The sequence below is a fragment of the Thunnus maccoyii genome, chromosome 2, assembly GCF_910596095.1.
Source record: "Thunnus maccoyii chromosome 2, fThuMac1.1, whole genome shotgun sequence".
Lineage (NCBI taxonomy): Eukaryota > Metazoa > Chordata > Actinopteri > Scombriformes > Scombridae > Thunnus > Thunnus maccoyii.
In genome coordinates, this window is record NC_056534.1 from 35753161 (window position 1) to 35772053 (window position 18893).

At 40.0% G+C, this 18893-nt stretch overlaps 1 protein-coding gene across 4 annotated transcripts in view; it reads right to left on the minus strand.

Annotated features, from left to right (window-relative positions):
- Window positions 1–1515: 1515 nt before the first annotated feature.
- Window positions 1516–18893, minus strand: part of evi5l (ecotropic viral integration site 5 like) — a 40088-nt gene continuing 22710 nt past the window's right edge. For all 4 annotated transcript variants that reach the window (XM_042427181.1, XM_042427198.1, XM_042427207.1 and 1 more), the window contains 15 exons: window positions 18666–18740; window positions 18292–18417; window positions 18027–18170; window positions 17793–17882; window positions 16547–16644; window positions 16187–16247; window positions 16034–16087; window positions 14064–14204; window positions 9582–9698; window positions 8654–8794; window positions 8374–8550; window positions 8056–8202; window positions 7422–7517; window positions 7172–7267; window positions 1516–2565 (listed from right to left, as the gene is read on the minus strand). In XM_042427181.1, the coding sequence (XP_042283115.1) occupies window positions 2248–2565; window positions 7172–7267; window positions 7422–7517; window positions 8056–8202; window positions 8374–8550; window positions 8654–8794; window positions 9582–9698; window positions 14064–14204; window positions 16034–16087; window positions 16187–16247; window positions 16547–16644; window positions 17793–17882; window positions 18027–18170; window positions 18292–18417; window positions 18666–18740 (1881 nt within the window). In that variant the 3' untranslated portion in view covers window positions 1516–2247. The remainder of the gene's footprint in view (window positions 2566–7171; window positions 7268–7421; window positions 7518–8055; window positions 8203–8373; window positions 8551–8653; window positions 8795–9581; window positions 9699–14063; window positions 14205–16033; window positions 16088–16186; window positions 16248–16546; window positions 16645–17792; window positions 17883–18026; window positions 18171–18291; window positions 18418–18665; window positions 18741–18893) is intronic.

The following is an 18893-nucleotide window of genomic DNA, read 5'->3' on the forward strand; positions in this document are numbered from 1 at the left end:
GATTAGAAGATCGATACCACTGTCACACTTGTCTGTTAACTATGAAACTAGCAGCCGGTTAGCTTAGCTTAGCATAAAGAATGGAAACAGGGGAGGAAAGTGAACGTGACTCTGGTCCAAAGTAACAAAATCCATCTATCTGTTAAGTTTTATCTTGTTTGTTTAAAGCAAAAAAAAAAATGTCAAGGGTTTTAGCTGCTACAGCCTTACTTGGTCTCATATGATCAATAGCTTATGGCAGCTAATGTTAGAAAACTTATGCTAGATATTGATATGTAGCTGACATTAGTGACTCTTTTCAACTTGTCCCAGTGTTTTAGCATTTACCCTTTTATGCTAACTTCTGGCTTTAAACCGTACAAAAACTGAAGTGTAAAAACAAGCTGGGGTTTAATGTGCTGGACTTTTTCTTGACTGTGTTGCTTGGCTAACCTTAGCCTTCTTGCTAAGCTAACTGTCTGAGTGGTTTAAAAGAAGTACATTGAACGGTAAACCTCTGTTTATTTAGTTTTTACTTATGGTTGTCTTTGTAATTATTTATGTTTAGCATTTGCACTTTAAGGTATGTTGATTTTATCTTTTATATTTGCGATAATTTTTACGAATATGATGCTTTTGTTATTAGCACGTGGTGTTAAATGTCCTGTTGCACAATGAGCTCACCAGGGCCAGTTCCTATCCTCAAATTCCTAACTCTGAAGAGAGCAAATAAATGCATTTCATAAAATGTCGAACCCTTTCCTTTAACTCACATCCACACACACACACATCCACACACACACACACACACACACACACACACACAATGATAATGTTTGGTTTTGAAGGAAAATTAATTGTTTCCATCATTGCTAAATGTTGAGAAGCTCCAGGGAGAAATAAAGTTAAGCTGCTCAGTTTTCAAATCGGATCAGTCTGCACAGTAGTAACCTAATCTACAGCAGTGTTAACGGGAGGTTTGCGTGTCTTCACCTCACAAAAGATTAAAAAATTGAAAAACAAAACAGAAAGAAGAAAATGGAAGTAGTAAATGCAAAATCATAGCAGCACATTTTCTGTCGCTGAAACACTCTCAGTCTCACAGTAAACCTGTAACAGACGACAGCCTCTCAGGGCTCTTAGTTGGCACAAAGGACGGTGGGAACTCAACCGATGTGGAAAGTTTGGCCTCTGTCGGTACCTCTACACTCATATAGTTTCATATAGATATATCAAAAATAAAAAAAATATCAAAATAAATTACAACATATAAATAATTTTAAAAAACAAAAACAAAAAGATTTGGCAACATTGAGTTTCTTCCTTCCTTTTTTTGTGGGTTACGGTGAAGCTGCTGTATTAACTTTGCTTGCCTTTTTTTGTCATCTGCAAGCCACAGACACAGACAACACACATATTTAGTATGTTAAAATGTTCATGATTCATTTAGGAATGCCATCTTGTGATATCCCTACAGTTTGATACTGACGTGTACAATATTCCTACACTTCACCTCTCCTACTCGTACTCATCGTCTTTTAAAAATTTTTTTTTTTTTTTTTTTTTTTTGAGAGGTTAATGGATGGCTGATAAAACTTTTTTTCTGAAGGCAGTGAAGATGGATGTGTGTCTTCCTCGTGAGAGGCATAAAAAGGGAAAAAGAGAAAGAAAGATGTATTTGACTCTGAACCAATCGGGGAATGAGAGTTATTACGGGTAGACAGAGCATACAGTGTTTCAAGTGTCTACTACTCAGTTTATAGGGACAAGGAAGAGTTATTCTCTGTCTGTCTACCCATCTTTCACTTCGCCACGGTCACAAATTCAGGTCCAGTGGTCGATCTCGAGCAGCGAGCAGCAACAGTCTTGCTGCTGGTCCAGTTTATCAGTCCATTTAGATTATCTTTGTGTGTGTTGGGATGGATATGTATCATGACGGACAGTTTCTGGCGCAGTTACACGTGGGTAAAAGGAGAGAGGCTTTACAATGACCTCGTTGTCAGGGAAACACGGGGTCGGACAGTGTAGGGGGAAAAGGTGTTGGAGACAGTAACGGGAGCGGAGACAACAGGTCGTGATGATCAGAAGAGGTCCAATCAATGCCACTATGTCTGCATCAAGTAAAAGGTAAACACTGGAAAAGCCGAGTGGGAGGACTGGATTGGATAATACAGTTCCAGTTTACAGGAGCGGGAGTCCAGTCCTGTAGAGTTCCAGCGTCTCTTTAGGGTCAAAAATCCATCATATTCTTTGCACCTCCTCCGGGTCTCAGTTATCCAGCCCCTCGGCACACACCATGCTGCCGTACAGCTGCTGTGGGTCCGGGTGTGTCCGCACTCGCTCCTCTGCCTCGCTGTCTGTGCTGCCCTCGCTGTCGAGGCGGGCGGACGGGTGACACTGGCCGGACAGGGAGGGGTAAAGGGCGTTGGGAGGCAGCGGGCTGGGGAGGAGGTCGTCGTCTGAGCTCAGGTAGTCCCCCTCGGCGGAGGTAGGGCTGGCCAGACAGAGATCCTGGTAGTTGGTGCTTCCGCCTCCACCGCTGACCCTGGAGCTGGGGGTCGCCTTCTGCCCCCGCAACTCCCTGATCTGAATAAAGAGAAGACGTTTTATTCAGTGAGTTGGTTGGTTTTGTCAGTATTTCAGTGGTATATACAGTATTTAATTCTGCTGACACAAGGGGTGACACTACTCTGTTATTGATATTTCCCATAAAAAGAACAAACTAATGATCTGTTAGCACATCTCTCAATACTTTCTTCTCCCCTACTCTGTCTGTGGCAGTCAGTCGTAAAGATGGAAATCTTTTAAAATGGCTCACACCCTTTTTCCTAAAAACAGCTGGACACTGTAGTCTTTATCAAATGTTACTCAAACAGGAGTAAATAGTGCATTTGTTGTTTAAGTGGATGCTGCTATAGTTAGTATTTACCACAGCTGGACAGTGTAATAATAAGATGCAGTGCCCATGTTCATTGTAATGAATCATTTATATATTTTTGGAAGGTGGAGGTCTATGACGCAGAGGAATAAGTTTGATCAGGCTTTTCATTATCTATGTATGTCATCGTAATAAATATATATTAAAACAAAAAAAAAGTGTAAAACAATGGAATATCAATAAGAGAGAATAGGACAGGGGACAGCTTGTTAAAAATATATTTATCAATTATCTGATTGTTTTATATAATTATCTGATATTGTTTACTTCATGTTGTCTATCAAGAAGGAGGAATTTTTAGAGGAGGGAAAATATAGTGTGTAGTCTATACTTTAACAAAACATCTGCCCCATCTGCAAAGATGATGATCACATAATGACAGCGGGTGCCTTGTTTCCATAGAAACTCAACAGTACAACGGTATATCCGTGCAGCATATGAGTTATCTTACAAAGTGCCTCCTCACAGATCACTGTTCATGTTTTGAAACTCAACAAAAGTTGTCTGTTGAGTTTCAAAACATCATCAGTGAAATTAAATATTATATAACAATCCATGGTAAAATAATAAGAGACTGATGTTTAATAATCTATTAATAGAGTTGATTCCGCTAGATGAGTCTTTGCGAAAGCATTAAATGTCAGGTGATGGGATTTTTTTTTTAAAACGGTTGTTGGGTGTGAAAAAACCTGTGAAACTCACTGATGTGTATCATGTTTACTGTTTGGAGGTTGTGCAAATAGGGCAGTGAGGTCTTTAGTTTGAGTTAAATCAGAGCAAGTTCTCCCACAGTCCCCAATCTAGATAAAAAAGTGAACCAGATTTAAAAAAAAAAAAAAAAACAGTAAAAAAAAAACCCTAAAAAAGATGTTTGCCTGTTTCTCTTCCGTCACCGCTGTCCACCTTTCAGATTAAACCAGTCGCTTTAGAAGAGCGAAGATAGAAGAAGAGTTGCCACCGTAGTTAATCAGGGCATATATGCTTTTTGCTTGTTAACCGTGCATCTACCACAGTGACTCATTACAAATCTCAGAGGTTTTTGTATTCCCCCCTTATCATCCACTAGCTAGCTGAAGGGAGGGGGGGGGGAGGGGAAACCAGTGGTTAACCAATGGAAATGTTTTGACTGTGTGACTGCTCATGAAGCTACAGCAACATAAAAAAAGAACATGAGCCCTGTGTTTTTGGGTCATTTTCTATCATTTTATTTTTGCAATGTAAACAGGCTGATTAACACACAAACATGAGCAGCAGACTTGTTTTGAACATTAAGAGAATTTGTAGCTGCTGCTAAATTCATGTCGAGCTGAATCAGAACAACTAAATGCATATAAATACATATAAATCAGATGCATTATTCATCTCCGTATGACTCAATGGTATGATGACTGCTTAGAGGGCTACACTGAGATTTTTCTAAATGGTTCAATGTTTCCTCATCTATACTCACGCAAGTTTCAGTCTCATTTATAAAAACCACTGCTTTGATCAAAAAGGTGAGGGAGGGAGAGAGAGAGAGAGGAGAGGAGCGGTAAAGGGCAGGGCAGTCACATCACACCCCCTCACTTAAAAAAACCACTTCCCTCCTAGTCACGCATTGTTTCTGTCTGAATGAACAACCCCACAGTAGAGGGTATGTCGGTTGAGAACTTTGTATCTCCAAGACAAGGTTTGAAAAAAAAAAAAAAAATCTTCATGAACCCGAGAGAATTTTTTCTCAAGTTTAAAAAAAATCAGCAAATCTGAAGTTCCAATTTTATTTATTTAACCCGACAGCGAAGTAGTTGAGCGGGCGGCTGTGTACAGAGGCTGCGCAGCTGTGGGTTCACATATGACTTTCTCACTGTCACGCACATATTCTTTTGAAACTCTCTCATCTTTCAGAATTAAAGTTCACTGTGAACCAAATGATGAGAATAGAGTCGTCGGGGAGGATCAGTGGTCTCTCATTACAAGAAAGACATTGACACAACTGCGAGCGTGTTTAGGTGGAAGTGGTATCTGTTGTGAGGCTGTATGTAGAGATTCTTCTGTGGTGGTTAGCAAAGGCTGCAGGATATCTACCGTACATGCATGTACAGACATAGTATACACACACGCACTGTGTCTGTGTGTGGTGTGTGTGTCTGCTCCCCGTTTTAAAGCGGAACTCGGTCAACGAAATCACACCGTGAATAATTAATTATTAACGTGTTTGTCAGCTGTGTTATTGTAACCCTAATAAATCAGATGCAAAAAAAACTTTAAAATATCAATTTTCACTGTAAGTAAACATTTACAGGCTCATCTGTCACCGGGTCGGATTTCACAGGTTGATGCTTTATAGCACAAACGACTGATACCGGAAATCTGAATCTCTGTAAGGCTGCGAGATACATTTCAAATAGAAGCTGAGATTTAAACAGATCTGCTGTTGTGACGATTAACGGCTGTTTAAATCGGTCGGATAAACAGCTGACCAATCAGAGCTCAGTAGAGCTGATTAAGAGAAGGGATGTCATAGCTTGCTAGCTTCCTATATTCATTAGAAATAGCTACGGAAAAAACGGTGAGTGTGGATGAGATTGACGTATCCACTCTCGTGTTGACATATTTCTGTGATTAATGTAAACCACTTGAGTCTAACTGCTCCTGGCATCCGTGACCGCAGCTTCTGTGTTGATTGAAAACAACGTCAGTGGGATAGATGAGTCACTCACCACTGATTGGTTAGGATTAAAACAAAAGAAAAGAACCTCGCTTCATCCCAACGCCATATGAGCCAATATGAAAACAACATCAAGCTGAATAAATAAAGTGAAACAAACCGGCGAATCAGCCTGATTATCAGAGTAGACTCATCAATATTCATTGTTCTTCCAACATAAACAAGAGTTTCTGACAGATGGCGGAACTAGTGCTGCAAGTGTTGATTAATTATATTCTGGATTAATTCATTAAATCAATTAATTGTTTGGTCTAAAAAAAAATAATTACAAAATGCCCATCACAGTTTTCAAGAGCCTGATGTCTTGTTTTGTTGAGCCGACAGTCTATTATACTAAATTTACAAAAAAATAAAAAAATCAGAGCAAAGCAGCAAATCCTCACGTTTGAGAAGCTGGAACTGGTGAGTGTTTGTTAACCTACTTATCATCTCAGCTTTACAAGGAACAGTGAAAGACTGCTGACATGCATTTGCTCTTAAAAAAAAAAAAAAAAAAAAAAAGGAAAACAAACATGCACGGTGATGTCAGAAAGGGACACCGCGAAGTAGACTGACTGCTTCCTGTGTCACATCAGTGATCCTTTTATTCAAGTCCACGCCACTCTAAAAACAGGTTTTTGTTCTCGTTGCTTCAGTTTGATGTTTGAGCTTCGCTGTGAGGGATGATTGATGTGCAGAGTTTGACACTAGAAGTCTTGTTTTCCACACTCATCTGCTGAAAGCGGAAAGTTTCTCTGAGCTCACTGAAAATCTGAGTTTAAAGGGGCGGACCTACGAGTATGATTTATGACATTATAACTACTTTGGAAGCCAATTCTGGTGTAATATTTAACTTACACAAGTGTGATGTGGAAACTTGAACTCGAACACACACACTGAGGATGAACTTTACGGTGCAGTAGGAGACATATTGTGTCCAGCAGCTAAACTTCTGAAATGAAATATATTTAAATATTTATAGATTCTGGATTTTTAATGAGGGAGAGGCAGTAAGAGGCCATTTTAAGGATTTTAAAGTGGTAATTATACTTTTTTTAGTGGAAAAAAACACATCAGGCACATTATTGTTCCAAGCAGAGTATATTTATATGTCTTAATATGTATCTGGAGGGGATCTTTAAGGTATTACAGTTGATGTTTAAAATGCTGCATATTGCACAGATTTATTGAGCCACATTTTATGACTTTTGAAGGGTGCATTACTCCTTCCTGTATATAACACAAGTTCAAATGAAACATGAGTGTGTGTATGTGAGTGTGTGGGGACAAAAAGCAAAGAGCCCTTACTGTAAAATCATTGATTTTAGGGTGAAGGCTTGGTTTAAAGTTAAGGTTAGTTTAAGGTTATGTTAAGGTTAGGGTAAGGGTTAGGGTTAGGCATGTGGTGGTTATGGTTAGAGTTAAGATAAGTCTCCAGGAAATGAATATAAGTCAATGTAATTTCCTCTGAAGTAATGGAAACACGACTGTGTGTGTGTGTGTGTGTGTGTGTCTGTGTGTGTGTGTGTGTGTGTGTGTGTGTGTGTGTGTGTGTGTGTGTGTCCGACCTCATTCTTGAGCTCAGCAATCTGGTCCCGGAGCTGGTTGATGTACTGTCTGGAGTCTGAGTGATTGAGCTGACCCTGAATCAGCCCTGCCTCTTTCTGAAACACACACACACACACACACACACACACACACACACACACACACACACACACACACACACATATATATATACAAACCACTATCATGTTATGGTCACAGTCTCTTCATCATTGAAATAAAGTTAAAATCTATCAGTTCAAACACACACACCTGTATCTCCAGTTCAGCGATCTTCTGCCTGAGTTCAGCCATGGCAGCCATACTGTCTGCTTCCCTCAGTCGCACGGCCATCACCTCTTCTTTACTCTACGTGTGTGGAGGGACGGGAGGAGGAGGGGGAGGGGGAGGTGTAGAGAAAGAGAGAAAAGTGAGAGAAGATATTTCCTGCTTAAGAACTCATGCGTTGGACTTCAGTGATGGATACTGATGATGATACACGTCCTGCTCTGTGTGTTTCTGTGAATGTTTAATTTCCCCCCATTTGTCTTTTCTGGATATGAATCCCACACATAGTCAGACTCTGCCCGTTTCTCACCCCTCTTTCTTCAAAGAATCCTAATTTTCTCTTCTTCTCTCCGTTCTACTCTGTTGTTAACTTGCTCTTTGTATTTTGCATGTTCTCCATCCCTGTTTTGTCTTCATTTCTTGTTTTTTTTCCAGGACCAAGAGAACAGTGATTCATGATTAATCCCCATTTACATTCTCCTCACATCTTACTTCTCCCATCATCCCTCAAAATCTTTTCTGGGTCTCTCCATGTGCATCTCCCTCCCTCATCCCTCATCTCCTGCTGCCTTTCTCCCCTAACTCCTTTATCCTTCCCCTTTCCCCTCTCCATCCAGACCTTGCAGTCGAACTCGGCCTGCTTCCTTTTCATCTCGTTGACTTGGGCCTGGAGAGCTTTGTTCTGATTGGCCAGCATCTGTAGCCGGTCCTGAAGGGCGGAGCGTTCTTGCTCATTGCGACCAATCAGCTTGCTGTGGATCTGGTTCTGCAATGAAGGATGTTGAATGTGAGACGGTGAGAACTGATAGTTTGTCTATGAGAGGTCAGAAACCCGAAACGATCTGCATTTTAGCTCGATAAATTACTTTAATGATTAATGAAATATCTGAATTGTTGATTAATTCATTTATTTTACAGTCTTTACAGTGTGTCTGACCTGGCTCTCCTGCTGCAGGGCTTTCAGTTTGACCTCTCGGAGCTCGGCCTGGGCCTGGGCCTCCCTCAGTCTGACCGTCATCAGTTTGTCCTGCAGCTCGTTCATAGCGTTCTTCTTCGGGGATTCCTTCCAGTGGCTGCCGCCGCCACCGGTACCGCTGCCACGGGACATATGATGCTGCAGAAAACACGGAGCGAGCAGGTGTTAAATCTCCTGCTGCTGCACAGATGGACCATCAGTAAAGTAGCAGCATCAGTTTGTGTGTGTGTGTGTGTGTTACCTGCCAGCGCTGGTTGAGCTCAGTAACGGAGTCCTGCATCTCCCTGAACGAGCGCAGCGTCTCCAGCTCCCTCAGCTTCATCTGCTTCACCTCCTCCTGCAGAGCCGCCATGTTGTTTTCATCAGGCAGGCAACTGTTCCTCTGCATGGACAAACATTTTATATTTAAAGTTTAACAATGCTAAGAGGCTACAGCCATGCTAACAGCTGTGTGAGGCTGTGTTATTGAACAGTGGTGCTTTTAGCTAAATGCTAACATGCTGATGTTAAGCACCTGCTAAACATTATAATGTTTGATCATGTTAGCTTAGTGTGTTAACATGCTAACATACATACAACTGAGCCTGATGGGAATGTCATTGGTTTTGCAGGTATTTGGTCAGTAAAAGTACAGGATCAATTAATCCTGAAGGTGATGTGAATGTCTGTAGCAAATCTCATGGTAATTCATTCAATAGTTGTGGAGACATTTCACTCAAAACCACAAATGTCAACCTGTTGATGGCGCTAGAGTAAAAGTGAGGGGATCACCACAGTCAGTAGGATTTATCGTCTGGGGAACAGGAATGTTTGTACCAAATTTCATCTCAATCAATCCAATAGTTGTGATATTTCAGTCTAAAACAAAGTGGTGAACAAACAGACAGACATTGTCATCCATAGATGCACAAAAAAACAAGACTTTAACAAGTTAACAAAGAAAGAAGCATATTTGCTTTTTGTGGCTTTCAGTTTTACAGTAAAACCATCATCAGGACAACAGAGCAGTTGTTTTTCCAACACCTCCATCTCTTCCTTGTGGTGGCTAACAGAGAAACCTGCAGTCCATCTCCTACAGGAGTGTGAATCAAAACTAAAATAATCCTTAACTGTCACACTCTGTTCTCTCTCTCTCTCACACAATGAAATACATTGCCTGTTAAGCTCACCTTCTCCAGGTCTAGCACCTTGTCTTGCATTTCCTTCAGCGCTCCCAGCAGTTCGGCCTCACGCAGTCGGGACTGCTCCAGCTGGGTCTGCAGATTGCTCACAAACTGCTCTGTGTACTGAAACGAGCGTCACAGGTGTTACACAGGTACGGTGCTGCTATACAGATATTCACCAACTACTGAAAACATCAGTCACATGAGCAGAGAAGTTGACTGATGTTGTTTGGACTTTGGACAGAGGTGAAAACCTACAGTTTCCATTTTCTTGCTGTAGGCAGACTAGTTCCAATAATGGAGGATGTCATGACTAGGTGTTAAACTCAACTCAGCCAGGGTTACCACAGTGCTTCGGTAGTGTGAATTCTCCCACAAGCTGCTATAATATCTCTTTCTCTTTCTGTCTCTTTTATCTCTTATCTCTGTATTGTTGTACCAGCCTGCACCAACGTCAAACAGCGATATGATTCACAGTGTCCTTACATGACCTTTGCCATTTTCTTTTGAGGGATAACATTAATGCCATCAAGACAACAGGTTATTGTGCACAGCGATACATTTGACGCTTCGGCTGCAGCCTCAAAGCAAGTCATAATGAAAACTGTCGATGGTTTTCAATTTTGTCCGAGGCCAAAACAAGATCAGTCAACCCCTCTGTTCAAGTGTCTGATGTTCCTCAGTTGTTACTTAATGTCTCTATAGCAACCCAATTTCAAAAAATCTGATCAACAAAATGAGCAAAGTTGGTATCAAGCGTCAGTCCTGCCCACGGACTCAAAGTGATGTCAGAATATAGAAAGCTACTGTACATCATCATGTCACCACATCAAAGTAAAACTACAAAGTGAGAGGTGTGAGAGCAGCAGAAGAAGTCGCTGAGTGGAAAAATACTTTCCTATGAATACCAAATTGAAATTGGGCAAGTACATAGCGTGAGTGAAAGAGTCTCGGTTTGTCATTTTAGTTATCTCAGTCTTGGTTATCAAAAAACACTGAGAGCGACCGGGGGTGTGTGAACTCTGGAGGGTGACGGGTGCCAGCTACCTGAGCTGGAATAAAACTCACTCGTCATAATGGCGTCATTTATAGCGCTCTGATCCTCTTGGATTTTTTTTTTCAAGTAACATTTGCTCATTTCGCAACTTTTGCATGTTTTTTCACACTGTGTGAAAGAGACAAGTATGAATGTGATTAGCTGTGGTGAGTGTGGGAATTGTAACTGAATCCTTTGCAACGACTCCTTGCTGACATCTTCATTACAAACAACCACTAGTAATTACATTGTCTTACATTACAATGTTACAATTCTACTTATCATATTTAAAGTATTGAATGGCTTTGCTCCAAATTAAATCAAGGACTTTTTAAACCTGTTTGTAGACTCACAATCTCTAAACGCTTCGCTCAACTAGAGACTGAAGATGATCTCTTAGCTTTGATTTTAAAACCCGGTGGAAACAATTAGAGAGTTTATAAAAACCCTGCAATGCAGAACCAATCCAAAGTCTCTGGGGCGGACCTTCATACTGGGGTGGTGACATGCGTGAGGAGAACGGGAGGAGAGCATCATTTCCGGTAAGTCGTGACCTTGACGAGATGTAAGGTTAGTTGGCAGCTGTTCTCGCCGCCATTTGAGCAATAACTGGCATTTAGAAATCCCCGGACGATCAGTAGGTGTGAAGATTTCTGATTGTCTGATATATCGCGAGACTGACTACCCCGTATGTTCCTGGGTGTTCACTTCTGGGGCTCTGCTGGTTATTCCTGAGTCCCGGACGGTGACCAACAGTGACCGGGCCTTTGCTGTTAGAGCGGTCTGCTTATCCAGATCAGACAGACAACATCTTTAATGTAAAACATTCTTTTATTGGAAAACTTTGATATGTTGCTGTTTTATTATCCCACTTCTGACAGTTTATATTTTTGTGTAACTTTGTCTTATGATCTGTTTTTCTTTTGTTTTTTAATTATTATTTTCTTTGTTAAACACTTTGCAACTTTGTTTGGAAAAGTGCTATATAAATAAAATGCATTATTCTTATTCTTATAGAGTGTCCTCCATAAATATAATTTATACTGTAGTAGCACTAATATATCATCTAAAGGTAGAAAAGATGACTGTTTGGTGTATAAAAATATTTGTAAACCAATTGGATGATAAACAATCTTAGAAGCTTAAATCTTGTTTTATTGTAAATCTATGATCAGTTATGGATTATGGAACTAGCAATGAAAATATAATAAATTGGTGACAGTAAAATTAACCCCCCCAAACAGTCACATAGTCACTATAACTATTCTGTCATTTTGCTATCTATTTAATTATCACACCAATAGCACTACTGTTTACACTCCAGTGTGCTGTGAACACTCAGCCACTGCTGCTGTTACTTGGTACTTTTCATACTTTATTTTTACTTTTATTATTTTTTGGTATTTCTGTATTTTATTCCCATATTTTGTGTGATTTTAATATGTGTTGTTTTTTTTAATATATCTTTATTTACACTAACAATGTGTTGGATTATCAATAAAACCTTGAAACCTGAAAGCTGATTAGGGAAAAAAAAAACTTTATTTATTTATTTTATTCATTTATTTTTTATTATTTTTAATTATTATCGCTTCAGATTCAGGCCATATGTCACAAATACCGTGCAGAGGAAAAAATGGTTGGTATCTTTTTCAACCTCCTCGTCTTCTTCGGGCAGTTTTTTTGTCTCTCCTTTGCAGCACATTAAGTTTCAAATGAAACTGTGACTATCATGTTCAAGTTTAGACTTTCAGTTTTACGAGTGTTTAAGGGCTTCATTTTAAATTCAGTGTGCTGGAGTTCAGACCGTCCAAAATACTAACAGACTGTAAAACTGGATTGGTCTTGGGGGGTGCTGAACTTCGCTGAACTGCAGGGTTAGTTCATGAGTAAATCACTCATTTCCGTAAGTCTCTCATTGCATCATATGGAAACACAACCGCGTGACTCGCTTCTTTGTTCATCGAATGGAGTAAAAATGATAATGAAGGAGAGAAAAGATCAAAACCAAACTCAGTCTCAAGTCAATAAACGCAGAGACTTCAACTACTGATTGCAGTAAACTGGTTTGATGGATGAATAATTACTCGGGGCTCCATTTTCTCTGATTTTCACACACACGTGTGAACAAAATGTCCCGTTAGGGCCGGAGCTGCTCGGGACTGTATTGTCACCCTGGGTGTGTAATTCCTTACTTGGGTTTCTTTGAATATTCTTCTGAGAGGAAGTTTGACTAATGTGGAGGAGGAACAGAGTTGGAAAAAATACAATAAAAGCAGAAGGATGCACTATTACATCAATCAAACAGTGATGATATTAAGTAGAATTAACTACACGTTACCACACATACGTTCCTATGACAATATTACAGGAATATTTTGATAATAAGTCAAAGCAGTTCTCCAATATGTATTTTTTCACATTTCCCCCGAATAACACGTCTCTCACATGTAAATTGAACCAGCAGAGCATGAAGTGTAGGCTCATCTTTACATTGCTGGCAGGGTAATAAGACAGAAAAGAAGCTATTAAGAACACAGGTTAGTAATGGAGTAAATTTCCATTTTCATGCTGTATTACTGTGCTACAGCAGGCATCTGTAGTTGCCTTCATGACACAGAAATACAATCATTTATGACAAACTGCATCCGAAATCATCTTACTTGTTTTCTCTGACATTTTCTTGTTGTGAAAACTTTATATTTTGTGGTTTGTGCAGTTTGAGTGCATCTCTTCTATTTTTTTCAGTATTTTATCTCCTTCTGTAAAGCTACTTTTATAACTTCTACTACTAATAATAATACATTTTTATTAATCAAAAGATACTCAAAGACTCTTTACATGACATATTAAATGGTAACGTAAAGTAATGTGTTGTATATGAATTAAGTTTATGATTTTTCTTTTCAGAAGCGATGGAAAAACTAATTTAACAGACCGTTTTAGAAAGTAAATGTTGTAAATGAGTCAATTCCGCTGATGTGTGTCACACATCATGTGATGCAACCTAATAAAAATCACCTAAACATGCTCAAAATAACAATCTGATGTTGTCAAGATAAACAGACCTTCCCTGCGGTTGGGTTGCAAAACTGGTCTCATATTTCGGTGGCTTGTGTTGCACATAATTAAATGTCAACCAATTTCCACTGAACTCCTAAGACAATCTGTGTTGCAATTAGTTCATTCAAGTCAAATGCTTGTAGCTCTAAATCTGACCTAAGACCAACTGTATGCTGTGCAAATGCTTGACATCTTAAGGAGAAATTTCACACAATGAAGACTTTTTTAAATAAGTTTTAGAGATATATTGGCCTCACCAACCATTGCCCATCAGCCTTGACAGATAATCTAACAACATACATCCCTTGTTTATCATAAATGAGAGAGCTGCCAGTCATCCTTTGTGTTGCTAACGCTGTGTTTCTGTGTTTCTGTGTCTTTGTGTTCACCTTCTGTTGCTGCAGTTCTCTGATGGTGTCCTGCGCTTTCTCAAGGCTCTCGCTGGCTGCGTTGCACTGCTGCCTCACCACCGCCAGCTCCCGTTTGATCACGTAGTTCTCCTCTGCTTCCTGCGCCCTCGTCACCTGACCCTGCAACGGCAGGCCAGAGCAGGAGGGGGGTCAAGTTCAGCAGGGGAGTTTAAACTTAAACATGCAGACTACTGTATATACCAATGTGGGGCAAAGGGTCATTTGGGGCTTGTATTTAGGGAATAAAACATAATACTTGAGGGGAACTTTGCTACATGTTACATGGTTGTCTTAAAGGACCAGTGTGTAGGATTGAGCGGCATCTATTGGTGAGGTTGCAGATCGCAACCAGCTGAACACCGTTCCCCCTCCCCTTCCAAGTGTGAAGGCCCTTTCTAGAGCCAGTGTTTGGTTGGTCTGTTCTGGGCTACTGTAGAAACATGGTGGTTCAACATGGTGTCCTCTGTGGAAGGGGAACTGCTCCCTATGTAGATATAAAGGGCTCATTCTAAGGTAACAAAAACACAACAATACTTGAATTTTGTATTCCATATCTGCCAATAGATCCCTCTAAATACTACACACTGGTCCTTTAAAAGGAATAGTTTGACATTTTGGGAATTATATTATCTGCTTTCTTGCAGAGAAGATACCACTCCCACTCTGTATCGTCCAGTAAATATGTAGCTACAACCAGTAGCTAGTTAGCTTAGCTGGAAACAGTTAGCTTGTCTCTTTCTGAAGCAAACAAAATCACTAATTAACATGTTATATCTCTTGTTTAAGTCATACAATAACTGTCACTGAGTTAATGAGTGAGCTTTAGAGGTGCTGGAAGGTGCATTTTGTTACCTCTGGACAGAACCAAGCTAGCTGTTTCCTGTTGTTTCCAGTCTTTATGCTAGCTAAGCTAACCATCTCCTTATGGTAGCTTCATATTTAGCGTACAGACATGAGAGTAGAATCAGTCTTCTTAATTTCAATATGTCTGACTATATACAATATTTAATTCCTACTTTGGTAAACTACATATACATATAATAAAAATGTATAATAGTAATAATAATAATAAACTTTTACATGCCACATGCAGGGATTGTACAACTCATTAGAATTTCCATCATGACTAAATACATGCATTCAGGGATTACAGGACAGTCTTGAACTGACATACATCATAAACAATATTCTTTCATGCACTTTTGGCTGGTTACTGTCAAGGGGAGCGAAAGAAGCAGTGCAAGAGAGCAGAAAGAGGAGTAGGAGGAGGAAGAGGGAGGTGTGAGTAGGGCAGAGGACAGCGAGTTCAGGAAGGAAGGTGGTTCACAGTACTCTACCTGTATCAGTCTGTCTGCCAGAGCAGCGCTCTCCTACAGCGCAATGAAGGAGAGGAACAAGAGGATGAAAAAAAAAGAGATGAAAAGAGTGAAAGACAGCGGGATACCAGGAAGGATAAACCACAACAAAACCCAAGAGGAAATTCAAGGAAAAGAAAGAAATGGGATCACAGGTTGAGGAAACCAATAATTTCAATAAAGAAATGTAGAGAAGACTAGACGTGTTTGTGAAGAAAAAAAGAGGCAGCAGTGAGATCACTCAGAAAATAATATTTCAGAGAGGAGGAGACGATTAAAAACTGCAGTCTCTCTCAATCAATAGCAGAGTGCTGGAGCGGCAGAGGGGGAAAAATCCTTGCTTGCACACACACACACACACATACACACACACACACACACACACTCACTACAAACACACTAATCAGAAGAAAACCCAACAACAGAAAGTGAACAGAAACCCGTAGCTTTATCTTGTTTCGGTGTTTAACTAGATCTGATTAAAAATGTGAAGAGTCCTTCACTGAGCAATCTTGCTGTTTCGTCTCAATGATGCTGCATTAAGTTGATTTATATTAGCATTTAGATAAACTGCAGTCGAAGCCCATCTCTTACCTTCTCCAGAGTCTCAATCCTCTGCTTCAGCAGCCTGTTTTCTGTGCGTAACCTCTGAGGAAGGAGAGTAAGAGGAGAGGGATTCAGAGCACTCTTTTTAGAGTGTTAAACACCCACATAATAAATACATACAAATACATAAAACACACACACCTTGATCTCAATTTGCTCCTCCATTTCTTTGTTCTTGATGGTGGTATATTCTTTCTCAAGTCTGATGAAAAATAAATACAAACAACACCGGATTACACCATACTACCTTCACATTTAAATTATCTTTTTAATAAAAAGAACATCATCTCTTGGTTGCTGTGCTCAAAAGAGCAAAAAACAGCAAAGTGCTTCTTCCTGGCTCTACTTAACAAGACTTAGGTAACAAAACAGCGGATATGAGTGTGCTTCAGGGTAAAAACCTGAGCATTAGTAAGACAGAAATACAAATCCTACTGGGTCACATGAAGCCCCACCAGCTTGAGTCTCACTAGTTGTTAGTTGAGTAATGAGCGCTCTTACTTCTTCATCCTCTTGGGGTTGTATTTGACCTGGTAGGCCCTGAGGATCAGCTTGTCGGGGCAGCTGTCAAACTGGTGGGGAATCACCTTCTGGAAATGCTGGTGGACCCGGAGGGGAAACACACACGAGATTAAGAGAGCTTGAGACAGACAAAGATGCTCATTAATATTTAATGAGGCAGCACACCGACACATTTTTAGAAGAGTGAAGAAGAGCAGCCGAGGAGCTACATCGGCCTTGTAGGGGAGCCGGCAGCTGCTGCATTTTTTAGAGCTGTGTCGGTTGTGATATTCTGTAATTCACAGACAATAACCTGCCTTTAATTTCCAAAATGAATCACATGAAAAAACACATAAAATCACTCAGACCCATAATTCACTGCATCGCTGTGAAAGAATTTTATAAATATTGGATATTTATTTTATATTTTGATATATTTATTTTATGTTGAGACTTAATTTTTTGTCATTTTTCAAAACAAAATGCCAAAATTATCTGATTTCAGCTTCTCAAATGTGAGGATTTGCTGCTTTTCTTTGTCATATATGATAATAATCTGAATATCTTTGGGTTTTGGAAGGAATCTGAAGATGCCACACTGCACACTGGGCATTTTTCACTATTTCTGACATTTTGAAGTCAAATGATGTATTGAATAATCAAGAGAATAATTGACAATAATAATAATGATAATGATAATAATAATAATAATAATGATAATAGCTAGTTACAGCTCTGCTTTATACTGCATAGTATCCCAATATCATGACAGAAAAGAAATCAGAAAAGGCTGTAAAGAGTTTATAACAACCTGAAAGACTTCATGAATGCTGATGGATACAAAAACAGTTTTGTCTCTAATTAAAGATCACAATACAATACAATTCACCTGTTTTACTAATTAGCAACAAATGTGTTTTTCTCAGTGTGCCTTATTGTTAACATCATCCAAATTATGAAAGATAGATCTGACAGTTTTGTTTTGGAAAGAGAGCTTTATGTAGGCAGTGTATAAAAAAAAAAAAATATCACACCATGCCAGAGTTTCAGTTCATATTAATCGTGCCCTGGTTTCTGTTTTTGTTTTGAATCAACGTGACCCACCAGCACCTTTCTTATCACAGCAGATCTGTAGTTCAGATCTGTAGTTCAGGAAGCTAGCGTGAGAAAGGTGAAGTCTGTGATAACTGAACCTGTACATGAAACTCATTTCTTCGGCAAGCTGTGCAAACCTGCAGCTGCTTACCTGCGACATGCCCTCCATGTCCAGCTGAATGAGGTCAGTCTGGTTGTACTGCAGGATGGCCAAACCCACACGGAAGATAATCTCTAGGCCCTACAGAGAGGTCACATATTTTATAATATGCGCTTAGCAAGATGAAATACCAGATTACTAAACTGAATATACAAAGTCAAACATGTCAAGTACATTTCCAGGTAATTGAAATGACATACTTAACATGCTTAAAATGTGTCCTACCTCATACATGAAAATATCAAAGATACGCGTGGCGACAGGCAGAGGGAGAAAGGTGAGGAAGAGGGTGAGGAACCAGGATGAGGCGTACATGGATGTGTGGAAACTCTGGGAGCGGAAATGGACGTTCAACTCTGGAAGTTGCTCCTAAAAAAAAAAGAGAAAAGAGCTCAAAAGAGAATGTCAAAAGAGAAAGTGATGTGCAGGAGATATAAAAACAGAAGATTTGCTGCCCCTCTGTGGATGAACGTTAAACTGCAGACTCTACCTGTAGCAGATACTCAAACTGATAGATGCAGAGGCCCAGCTCAGCCATGCTGGGTTTGAAGAGCTCTCTCAGACGGTACTCCTGCATCAGACGCACAAACACACAAAACGCCTCCTCCTCAGGCATCTGGTGATGAGGTGAGAGGCAAAGTTCCCTCGTTAGTTATAAACAATGACTCCCATATTTCACTGAAAACCTCTACAGATAACTTAACTGCCTTGTAATTTTTCAAAAAACTTGGCACATAATCAGCTGGTTTTGGTTGCTTTAATTAGAGAAATCTAGCGGGGCTGATTACAACGAGCCTCACAGCTCCCACAGTGACACATTGTATCCTCATTATGGATCATTTTGCTGAAATATTTGATCATTACCTGCATAAGCAGCAGACCGACGATGAATGCGCTGCCTTGGCAGTAGCCCACCTCTCGATCCACCAGAGAGTAGGCCTGAAAAAACACACACAAATTAGATTCGTTATGCTCCATATTTATAGAAAGCAGCACACATGACATCTGTAATCCTGGTCCAACGTTCAGACTGTGAGCAACAGGATCAACAAGTCACCAGAGGTCCCTTCAGTCCCTGAGCAGCCTGAGCTA